The 11,924-nt window shown below is 43.9% G+C and overlaps 1 protein-coding gene across 1 annotated transcript; it reads right to left on the minus strand.

The window, feature by feature from the left end:
* Positions 1–141: 141 nt before the first annotated feature.
* Positions 142–5,010, minus strand: tsen54 (TSEN54 tRNA splicing endonuclease subunit). The gene is made up of 11 exons (XM_076988620.1): positions 4,883–5,010; positions 4,208–4,366; positions 3,672–3,735; positions 3,395–3,478; positions 3,166–3,264; positions 2,734–2,786; positions 2,482–2,577; positions 1,490–2,109; positions 1,099–1,159; positions 830–943; positions 142–596 (listed from the first exon to the last, which is right to left on the minus strand). Exons 1-11 carry the CDS (start codon positions 4,939–4,941, stop codon positions 449–451), a joined length of 1,557 nt encoding a protein of 518 aa, XP_076844735.1. The 5' UTR covers positions 4,942–5,010; the 3' UTR covers positions 142–448.
* Positions 5,011–11,924: the final 6,914 nt, after the last annotated feature.

Raw genomic sequence — 11,924 nt, forward strand, 5'->3', positions numbered from 1 at the left:
CTGTTTGAAGAGCTGCTTCGTCTCATATTTTCTCAGGCAAGCCTTGTTCACTTTGTAGTTTTGTCGTCAACATAAACCAAAACCAAATATATACATGGACTGGTGATATTACACAAACAAATACACTATGCCAGGCCTGTACAAGTTCAAAGCAGGCTTATGGTTTAATTTCCTGATAGAATCATCAGTTGTCCAAAAGTCAATGACTGATAAGACATGAACACTGGTGTTTGTGTTGGTATTATGTTTGAATGGCACTTAGATAATGGGTTTGGAGTTGTGTCACTACAAAGAAGATCCTTTCTTGTCGTTCACTTTTATGAAACTGAAAACAGCACCCTGAGAATTTATTTCTTTAGTAAGTATGAGCAGTCCAGTCTTTCACTCCTGGGCTGCGAGTATGTGTGTGTGTTCAGAGTGCACACATGTCCCTCAGTACACATGTCCCTCAGTACACGTCAGTGGGCAGTTTGAAGTTCTTGAAGCAATAGAAGGAGATGTCCCCGTGGTCCACCACCGCAAACGTCACAGGCACATCTCCACTCTGATAGGACAGCTGCTTTATCGCACACAGGTCAGGCAGTGGACCATCAAAACTATGAAAGGCCAGAGTCAACACAGCAGAGTCGGTTCAAACTATATTTCAGACAAATCTAAACAATGGTTGGCATGTAATTAATATGAGCTACCCTAAACCCTAGAACAAAGGGTGCACGCTTAATAAATCATGCAGCTCTTAAACCAAACACCTACTCTCAACACCATTTATAATATATGGAACGCAGCAGTGGGGTTTGCGAGATAAATGCTCTATAGAGTTCGTGTTTACCTGCAAACACACAGGCGGGTGTAAGGCTTCCCGGGGTGACTCTTCTTAAACTCGGCCACTGTGTCTGGCTGGTAAACATTGAAACAGATCCTCCACTGGTCTGAGCACGGTAACCTAAGAGGGCAGAGGCTGAAGTGAGACACCAGATCCAATGATTTGAGACCAAACATGAGGCTACAGGTGTAGACCATACTGGCCCTATGGACTCTGATCTCATGCACAAAAACGTTTTGAGTGGATGGGATGATAATTACAAGAGCTAAATGTACCTGGAGGCTCCTTCCAGCAAATCAGAGGAGGCAATAATGCTGATCTGCTGAAGCACCTCACCTGGCACAAAGGGAAAAAGCACAACTTCACTATGGCCACAAATACACAAAATGTTTTTTGCCTTTTATGTCAACTACATTTGATCTGTTAAAATGCAATCAAGTGTTTATTTAACAGTAAACCCAACCTGCTGATTGTCCATTAGCATGAAATAGATCTGCATGTTTTGGCATGTGTAGTCACACATTCAATTAACTAAGCACATAGGCCTAGTTAAACACAGAACTTAGGCCACGTACTAATATGCCTCTACTGTTACTACCATTATGCATCAATGGAACTTCCATTTCATTTTCAAAATATTGTTATCATACACAGCTTAGAACGTACGGTGTGAAGCACACTGCCCAGGATGAGTAAGGGGTGTGACCTTCTTCTCCCAAAGGTGGGCGGGTCTTTCTTTGCGCTGCAGACTCCTCCTCTTCTCCATCAAGTCCAAATACTCTGCCCAGTTCCTGCAGCGTCGCACCTCGCGGTCGTCGTTAACGTCCCGCCGGTAGTGGTCTCGCTCCCTTTGCCTCTCCCAGTCACGACGTGACATCCGCTCCTTGTTCAGGTTCAGCTTCCTGAGCCAGGGGGCCACCTTGCACACGCCCACTTCCAGAGCCCCGGGGAGCAGGCTGGGGTCAGGGGCAGCCAGGCCGGCAGTGCTGGCCCGACACGAGCCCAAGTCTGGGAAAACGATGCAGCCGAAGTCCCAGCGCGGGGCTCCGGCCGTCTGGGTCGCAGACGCGTGAGCTCGGCTAGACGAGTCCGTCCACCAGCTCCGTGCTGAGTCTGGGTCAGACTCGCCGTCACACTCCATGGGCTTATCTCGGGCAGTGTGTTCAGATGTCTCCTGCTCTTGGGCTGTCTGGCCCAAGTGTGGCTCTGCGATTTTAACGTCGCCTTCGCACTGTCCAGCAACTGTTGTCTGCTCCACGGGTGAAGCACTTTGTGTTTCACATGGTCTACATGAGAGTTCAAGCACAACGTGTGAAGGAGGGATATGAAAACTGGAAGGTGGAGAAAGTACTAAAAAAACCATCCACTAGATATACAAGATCCTCCAATTAAGTGTATTTTTATTAGCGGTCTAGAAACACAGTGATCGGGGTGAGACACAGAGACCGGGGTGAGACACAGATATGGGGTGAGACACAGAGACCGGGGTGAGACACAGTGATGGGGTGAGACAGAGACCGGGGTGAGACACAGATATGGGGTGAGACACAGATATGGGGTGAGACACAGATATGGGGTGAGACACAGATATGGGGTGAGACACAGTGATGAGGTGAGACACAGTGATGGGGTGAGACACAGTGATGGGGTGTGGGTACCTGGAGACAGGGCTCTGACTGCGCTTCCTCTTCTGCTGCTTGCTTTGTCTTTCATGAGGCAAATTCAGCTGTCGCTCATACAGGGACGCCACTCTACTACAAGGGAAAAAGTATTTTTCAGGAAACAAACTCTAACTGCACACACTCATACAGGGACGCCACTCTACTACAAGGGAAAAAGTATTTTTCAGGAAACAAACTCTAACTGCACGCACTCACACATGCATGAACAGATAAAGACTGCATGATTACCTCGGGTCGAATCGGTTTACAACATACCCCAGCCTCTTCAAATGACCAAACACCTGTGGAACGGGACAGAGCCATGCTTGAATAGAACATATTTGGTGTCTGCACACATAAATAAACATGAACACACAAATGACTGTAAACGAACAGCACGCTTTAAAAGAGAACTCAATTTACAAAGAATAACTGACAGAATAGCAGTAATAAGAAAACATCAGCAGCAGCAGACTCTGTGTGTTATCTTGAACATGTACATGATTTCACAATGGCCAGCGTCTTTTCAGTGTCCCTATTTAACTCCTATAAGCATCTGAATTGCTTCGTGTTCTTTCACAGATAATGAATCGGTGTATATGTAGTTTAGGTCTATGCATACTGACTTCAAAAACATGCATATTTTGCAGGATATTATAAAAAGGAGATTTCATTACCAACCTGGTACTGCTGGAGAGTAATCGTTTCAGGTGAAAGGAACCTTTCATAACTCTCCTGAATAGACAGGGGAAGGTCCTTGTAGTGCACTTGCACACTGCCCTGATATGATAAACAAGGAATATGAACAAAATTATTATTTTAATTAAGAACATAAAAACGACCATATGGTTACCAAAATTCAAAATTCTGCATCTGTGGCATTCCATAATGATAATTAATCTCCACTCACACACTCCATGAGGTACAGAGCCTCCTCAGGAAGCAAATATTGCTTTCCTTGATCTGAAAAGCCCATTGTTTGCCAAAACTTCCCCTACAAGAAGGAAGACACCATCATTTATAGACACCATCATCATCATGTATCTCAGCTCAATACAACAAACCTGCCTCCAGAAAAAGGTCAAATGTTTCCGCACCGACATCAGGAGTTAATGGTGAGATGTTGTGTATCTTATAGATTAGCTAACTGACTAGTGAAAAGGTATTAGAGTTGGTTCCACACTCACGGCTGGTGACAGCAACTTCACAAGTTTTTCCTCAGGTATCCATTCCGCACTTACAAGGTTCCCACTACATGAGAGGAAAAAAAAACTAACTGGAGAAAAATAATCACTTATCTTAGTATAGTTTTGGAAAACTTTCTTAACTACATGTCTTCTGAACCACAAAAATTTTAAATCTTTAAGCAAGTGTTACAGAGCCATTATATTTGAACCCTTTACGTTCACTACTAAAAGACTGCAATCAAACTAATCAATACCTGTTTATCATATCAATTAATTAAATTAAATCACTGAAAATCCTCCTGTTTTTGTTGTTTGTTTTTGCTTTTTGTTTTTTTTTTCACATTTTAACCATTTTTTATTTACATACTTTCGTAGTGAAGGATTTTTGTAGGTAACCACTGAAAATTTGGTCAAGGGCTCCAACATTATTAAATGAGAACGAGGCGGAAAAATAGGTGTTCTGTGTGTGTTCGTTTTTAAATAGTACTGAAATAATGATGATCTGTAAAACAAATCTAGACGGTGATGCCACTCACAGTCGCTCCACACGCTCTTCCGCCACCAGCCGCCAGTGTTCGTCCAGACTCTTGTGCAAGCGCGCCCTCTGCTGGTCAGAGCCGTCAGGCAAAAACTCTTTTTGTCCCTTCACGGGAATCTTATGACTTCGGGACCGTGCTTGAAATAGTTCCGACGGACTACACGGGAAGAGAACAAGGATGTGTGAATTGGCTTCCAAAAATGTAAACACTCGCTACTACCAGACTTTGACGACTTGCCATGAAATCCTAACGTGAATTGTCTAACGCAAAATTCACTGGTTTTCAGACCGGTTTCCCAGGGTCTCCGCAACGTTAGTTCCCATCAGGAACGAAAGTCGTTGTGAGTTTATTCTACATTGCACGATTTAGGGTGCGAGTAACCCAGTTTTGAAGCATGTTGTAATTTTCCAAATTACCAACATAACGGGAGGTTTATTAAAAGACCCGTGTAACCACGCGGTTGTTTGATTTAGATGTAGCTGAATTCACTGTCCGATAACTTGGATAACCTCTCGTACGTTAATTTTTTAACCTAGCTTAACGCTAGCTGTTTTGCTGATGGTTGTCTACGTAACAACTTCATGAATCATGAAAACGTTAATATTTAATATATCATGAAAGAGTGCACCTTTATATGAGCATGAGAATGAACATGTCATTTATATAATGTACCTTAGTAGTTCGTCTCGAAGGAGCTCCTCCGGTAGAGTATCGTGTTCGGCCATGTTCATAGCGAGCTGTGTTATTTTGTCAACTCGTGGTCCTAGTGCACAAGAGACACTCCCGGTGTGCACCACAGGGGGGCAGTATAGTGCTATATTTATTTGGAGTTCCACTCATTTCTCTTTTCATGTTTGTTCCTCACTGTTTGTGCTTCCTGGGTTCTTACAGTAGGTTATTGGATGACATCAAGAGGAAGCTTATACGTTATGCTGTAAACAGATGAACCCCATTACACGATGTGTTTGAATGCGTAACTACTTTAGTGTGGATGACGTTTTCACTTTAAGTCAAAGCATTTGATGACATGTACAACTGTTTTCAAATGCTCTGTGGATGGGCCCATGGAGGTGTTATTAGGAGTGTCAGGTGAGATCTCAACAGCAACATGAGTAGCCGTCACACATTTAAGCTTTGTTTGACCTGAATGACCAAACAACGCCACCTGACCCCGGAGGTGAGGGATCCATATCAGATGAAGGAATATCTCCCAAAACCCAAACACCATTACAACACGAGGAGTAGAGCGGCCGTCCCTCCCACAGCCCCCGTGAGCCCCACCTCCTTACTGAAAGTCAACAATAAACCACGTTTCCAGTAAGCCAGATAGCTTCCCAAGTGCTACTCATCACCATAGAAACAAACGGCTTGAGCTGACAGTGGTGTCTCCTTTGGCCAAACGAGGCCACCCATGCAACATGGTCTCTGACTGCATGCGCACATGCTTTACTTTGGATGTGTGTTTCCTAATACATATACATACATGTATACATGGTAAACCCTAATACATTATATATTATTTAAACAAAGTTATTATTATACATCATGGACTACTAATTTATCTACAGGATGATTTAGGGTGAGGTCACACTTGAATTTTTGGAACACTCAAAACACCATAATCTTTACACCAACATAAACTCCCCCAATGTCCAGAAGAAGAAAAATAGGACTTTATTAGTGCTCATCAACACCTTAATGCACTGATGTTTTTTAGCAGGCGATGCCTTACAGACTACGGTCAGATGTGACTGACATGGTGCTTTGTGTGTGATTCTTCATGACTTATTCAACTATGCTTAACTTCTGGGTTTGAGGTTGCGTGGAAGTCTTTTATAGTATGTGACTCCTTAATCCCTTGGAGCGAACACACTGAATTGGGCGTTTGGCCTCTCAGATCAGCAGGGCTGCATGTTTATGCTTTGTGTCGACCATTGACTTGCAAATCATGGCAGTGTGCCAGCAGGGTCATCCGAAAACGTTAGTCTGACTATTGACACTGTTGGGTGCTGGTAACAGTGCTTTAAGACGTCAAGTTTAGACCTCTATAGCTCTAAAATTTGGACAACCAATATTGCATTTTAAGTTTGGATTATCAATTTATTTATGTTTTCTGTCTCTAGGGAGATTACATTTCATGAAATCCATGGTGAATGAGTTCCCTGTTTATAGTTAACCCATATAATTCAATATTTTACACCAATCTAGAAAAATGAGTTAAGATCCTGAGTGCTCAATTCAGATTCACTCAGGACTCTTATGCAAACAGGTCTGAAGAGGCAGAAAAGCTGACACCAGCAAAGCTATTAGCAAACAAAGCCACGCCGAGGACAACCTACTTACATCTGTAGCACAGTCTTCAAACAGTCTTGCTTCCTCCAGCACTAATCTGTTAATCCTGTTTTATGTCTGGGCACATTCATGGATACTGTGTCTCAGACCAGGTTGAATCCTGAAAGACCTGTCACCCTACTACCAACAAGAGAAACCTCTGAAGCCTCCCTTGATAGCCTACTGTATGCTAGATAGGTGTCTTGCCCCCTGACACCTGTTCAGCTTCGCATAGAGACACTGAGACACAATTTTAAAAGAAGAAGAAGAAGAAAACCCATAGCTGTACGAGTCACCAGGAAGTTGAGAATCATTTATCGTCTCTTACGTTGGAGTATATAATGACAGAATGCTAGCACAGCTAGTTTAGTCAGTCCTCCAGTTCTACAGTCATGACCAGCCGAGGGCTACGCACCTCTCAGCATGATGCTCTCTGTTCTGCATAAGGTCACACTGTTCCACCCTTATAAGGATCCTGTTGTTCTGGAATGTTCTAGCGTTTTTTCGCCCCCTGGATCAGTTGTTTTGCCATTGTGTGGTGTGTGGTGGAGGTTCTGATGGGAGAGGGGGACATACACCTCTTTTCTTTCTCTCTGTCCACTTTGTCCAGCCTTTGAGCATTGGCTTGTTTGCATTCCTCTCAGTTAATAAGTGTTTGTCTGATCCCTGGCAGGGGTTAAAGATCACCCCACACAAACACACTGTGCCCTCCCGCGCATTGCTGTAAAAGAAGGCGCAAGAGTGACGCTAGGCTAATGAGCGTCATAAATTTCATGGACCTCCAGCTCACCCATTAACCATGATAATAACTAAGGGACAACACAGATCAGATCTACCACAGTGGGTCAGGTGACCCCCTTTGCAGTCTGCATGCTCACACATAAATGCTCTGAGGATCTAAGACAATGTAAGAACCATGTTTCTTTACAAAGCTGAGTCACATAACTGATTCAGGCAGCAGAATATTGGGACAAATTATGGTAACAATTATACCAAGTATGTGATGAGATCAACTATGTTTTATGCAGCTTAAAACACATGTGGGATATATGTGGTATATATGATGCTTTCTAGAATTAATTTTTCTATAATGAATTGCTATCTGGTCTTAATTAAATTCAAAAGGAATTCTAGATTATTAAAATATTAGTCTAATATGTACATTTGACCATGAAGACATGAGATAATTTGCAGAAATAGAGTAAAACATATGTATTGGTTTATAATCATGAAAGTTTGCATTTTCAACTTGCAGTGTCTTTGTATCCATTAAACGTTTACCTGACATTTTACCTTATCGAATACACCTCGGTTCCATAAAAAAAGATTGTTCATAAAGAGTGATTACACATCTTTAAATATTAAACATAAGTCATGCAGTGTAAGGTGATTCTGTCACGCTCTGCTGGCCACAAGGCAGTCACGCTCCTGAACCCAACCCCGTGCTACCCAGATTCAGCTTTGGCTCCAGAGCAGGAGGGTTGTGGGAAATAGCCGCTGGAAGTCTCTGTTTCACTTCATCCTCCGTCCGTTCCAATCAAGCCCTTTAAAGTGAGCACCCGGCACAACCTGCGCGTCCCATTGCTGGGGGTTGGTGGCCTGAGAATGTGTAGTGTTGTGTTTAGAAGGAGAATGCCCTGGCTGGGCTAGTCTATGAGGGGGTCCCACTTTGGATCCAACGTTTGGGCCTTTTGTTGGGTTTTTGTAACCACGGCAGCTCACCTATTGAGGGCAGAGCCTAAGATATGTAAAACAGCATCATTTCAAAGCATCACTCCACTGGGAAACAAACAAAGAAATAAAGAAATCAAATTAAACTTTTTAGAGAATGGCAGTCTGAGAGTGTCTGGGTGGGTGGGTGTGTGTGTGTTTTGGGGTGTGTAAAGAGAAAAGGGAAAGAGAGTATCCAGTGAGCAAAGTGTTTTAAATGGACCCTGGCAAGCCACGCATGGAAATTCAATGAAGCTTCTGAGGAACAGGCACAAATAAACAATTACACAAATGGAAAAATTGAAAATATGGGCAGTGTGCAGAGAGCTTACTATGCCCTTGTTTGTCGAACATTTGTTTCTTCTTTTCTTTGAGGCCTAGCGACGTCTTGCAAGCGGCTTGGTATGCCTCCCGCCCAGCATTGAGAGGCAGGTCTGGGCTTGTCTATCCAAGGTCGCGCTCCGGCCAGCAGGTCCGGGCGCGACAGAGCTTGAACCTGGCTGCCATGGGCTTTGTTTATGTTTGTTTTTTTCCCCTCACTCTCTCTCTCTCTCTTTCTCTCTCGCTCTCTCTCTGTCTTTCTCCCCATCTCTGTAATTCCCCCTCCCTGCGTGCATGGTCTGCAGAGCTCTGTCTAGGGCACAGTGAGATCAGGTGTCGGCCAACTGCTCCTCTTCTTGCTGCGGTATGAGACAGAGCTCAGCTGCACCACTACATTGTTTCTCATCTCCACAACACTGTCAACCTTGATCATCATCACACGGCTCCTCAGATCTGCTTCCCCTGTCATCACAGGTGACATTGAAGGGTAGTTTACCTTGACGTAAAGTAGATATTGTTGTATAGATGTGTACTTCCTCCACACTGATGCTTTAGAGTTGTCAGACGGAGATAGTATGGCCCGACAGTGGACAGGAGAAGGGGAGCTCTGGTACCGTCTACAGGTGCTTCTCAGAAACAACACCGTTGCCGATATGTGGCTGTGGAACCTGATGCGCCCAGCCCACTTCCTGCTGGAACTGGAGGCACATCGTCCGGCCGGTCCAGGACGGCCCGATGGCTTTATAGCATCGCTGTCAGATTTCAGACCACATTTACGGTCACAAAGAACGTAATACAAATCACCCGGGAGCAGAGCTTATCGCTTCCAGACACAGGCGATGCCTGTTAACCCGGCTACGACGGGAAACGGCTTTGTCACGGCCATCTTTCGCCGTCTCATGGCCCCTCCCCTGATACACCTACAAAAGAGCGTCACAGCTCTGTGTGATGAATAAGGGGCCTCCCACCGTTCTGCTGGGCATTGTTCCCACCCCTGCTTGCTCACCGTGTGTATTGCTCACTAAGCTGGTGATGGATGTCGGATTACCCTGCTGCTAGTGTCTCACTCACAAAGAGGCACTGCCTCAGAGAACACACACACGCACACCAAACATAAACCCACCACCAGCGACTCTGCATACAATCACTAATGGCTCTTGCCTGACGACCCCCCCCCCCCCCCCCACCTTTCAAATGCATCCACATATCCATATGGTAAAATAGTTTGGCTAATTAGAATTTTATTTTTGAAGTTAAGGATGAATTGAGGTTAAAAGCAACCACTGCATGATAATGACGTTAGAGAACGTCTGTCACTGCTTTCCAGCAGTGTGTGTTGTGGATATTACAGTGGCAAATATAATTTGAAGAACCTGAATGTCTCCAGGGGGCCTGTGTGGATCAGGTGTCAGTTCTTCCTGCTGAGGTATGTGAGGGAGAGCTCAGGTCAAGTGCTGCATTGTCTTCTCAACTCCTAACAACCAATTGTGTACAATTTAACAGCAACCCAATACATTTTATACTGCAACCAAATGTTGTTAACCAAATGTTTAACCAATTACCATTACCAAAAACAGTTAACCAATTGCACTACTCCACTGTCCATACTATATTGTACAACATTTCATTGTACAAATCCAGTGACAATAAAGTCTTAAATGGCAAAGAGATTTGTACCATTTGCAGTAGGACCTGGTTAACTCTCAACAGGTCCTGCTAGGTTTAGTTATAGTCAGTAGTTAGGAGACTCTCATTTACAAGACTGCAGATGCCATCTCACCAGTGTGGATGTACTAGAAAGAAAATCTACAGCCTACCTTAATTCCTTCTTTGCCATTTACACCACCAACATGTAAATTATTCTGTAGTTTCCAATAGATAAAATGTGACTGACTATAAATGACCATAAATTATTCCAAACCTGTTAAACAACCTCTGGTAAAACTTGCAAAAAAAAAGATACATACCGATAATTGCTTTAATTAACCTATACAAAAATTGTTCTCTATGGCTAATGCAGTTTGACACAGAGGTGTTTATTTTAATCTGTTCCCCTTGCTGAGAAGTACTTTCTTAGACCCTTGCTATTGAACATCTAAAGGGACTCCAGTGAACAGTAAAGCCAGAGGTTGTGTGGCCTCTGAATCCCCACTAGCCCTTCATGGTTTTAGGGGTTCCCTTTGGCTAGATAAGTGTGGTTACAAAGCTCTACACCATCATCGTAATAAATCTTGGTTACCACCAAGCTCTTTCTCTTTCTGTATTCTGCAAGGACTGTTATGGGCCCTCTCCCATTTTGAGCCAAGGCTTTATGACAATAGCTCCTGCAGTTTCCTGGGAGACTGGCCTTTTTTTTGGGAGGGTGGGTGGTGGGTAGGTGGGGGGGTTATCCCACCTCACTTTCCACTTTTCCCTTTTTCACCCTTTTTTCCAGACTGAGGGGATACGTTAGGCTTGGATGTCTGGGCCAGTGGTGGCTGTGTGCTCTCCTCATACATCCCCCTAGGAACAGCCCAGGAATGCCAATGGAGTTGTGGTGGCAACAGTGGAAAATCCCTCGTGATGGCACAGGTTGCCAAGTGGCTGATATTCACCTCGGTCTAGTAAGGTCTGTCAGCTCAGCTGACCCTAAATTGAGTCTTAGGGCTTTGATAACAGCAAAAGCTGTTTCTATTCCTAAAGCCCAGCATTGTGTGGCGTTCATGACCACAGCCGCCAGTGCCAAATTCTACCCACTGCACTTTTTCTCCAGTCCATTTTTTTGTTTGTTTGTTTTTTTTTTAGTAGCCACTTTGCAGTTTTGGTTTGGAGCGTTGCTGGACTGGGAGAAGAAAAAAACATGGTGCGGGTTAACATTTCATCAGGGAGCTCTCCTTACGTGCAGCTATCAGGAGAGATGGAGAATAATGCCAGCGTCAGGTTACCCAGGCCTCTCATTTGACCAAGCCACAACGTTATAATTACCAGCCATGCACTCTACCTGGAAAGACAATTCCAGCATGGATGAGCCATCCCAGGGTGGAGAAAGAACCTATCTGGGAGATATACTAGCCTTCCTTGAAACAGAGGCTAGGCATTGCACCCACAGTGATGTAGCAGGCTGTGATGCTCAGATCAGATTTACTTTAGTTGATGACCTGGTCAAATTTTCATGCTGAGATAATTTACCAGCATGCAATGAAAAAAAAGTGCTGAAAAAGCTTGTTTGGTTGATAAGATGTAAAAACAGTTCGTATATGCAGAATTTATAGTAAACAGCAAAACCATCCAGTGGCATCTCACTAGAATAAAACTATAAAATCAGGCAATTCAGATCATTTAATTAAACTATCACCACATATGTTTCAAATGT

The sequence above is a fragment of the Brachyhypopomus gauderio genome, unplaced genomic scaffold (genome assembly GCF_052324685.1).
Source record: "Brachyhypopomus gauderio isolate BG-103 unplaced genomic scaffold, BGAUD_0.2 sc63, whole genome shotgun sequence".
Classification (NCBI taxonomy): domain Eukaryota; kingdom Metazoa; phylum Chordata; class Actinopteri; order Gymnotiformes; family Hypopomidae; genus Brachyhypopomus; species Brachyhypopomus gauderio.

Coding starts and splice junctions, on each gene's coding strand:
- tsen54 (XM_076988620.1), bottom strand. CDS start 4,941: ATGAACATGGCCGAACACGATACTCTACCGGAGGAGCTCCTTCGAGAC. Junction 3,265..3,394: donor CTCTGTACCTCATGGAGTGT/GTGAGTGGAGAT, acceptor TTATCATATCAG/GGCAGTGTGCAAGTGCACTA. Junction 2,110..2,481: donor AGTCAGAGCCCTGTCTCCAG/GTACCCACACCC, acceptor ACTCTCATGTAG/ACCATGTGAAACACAAAGTG.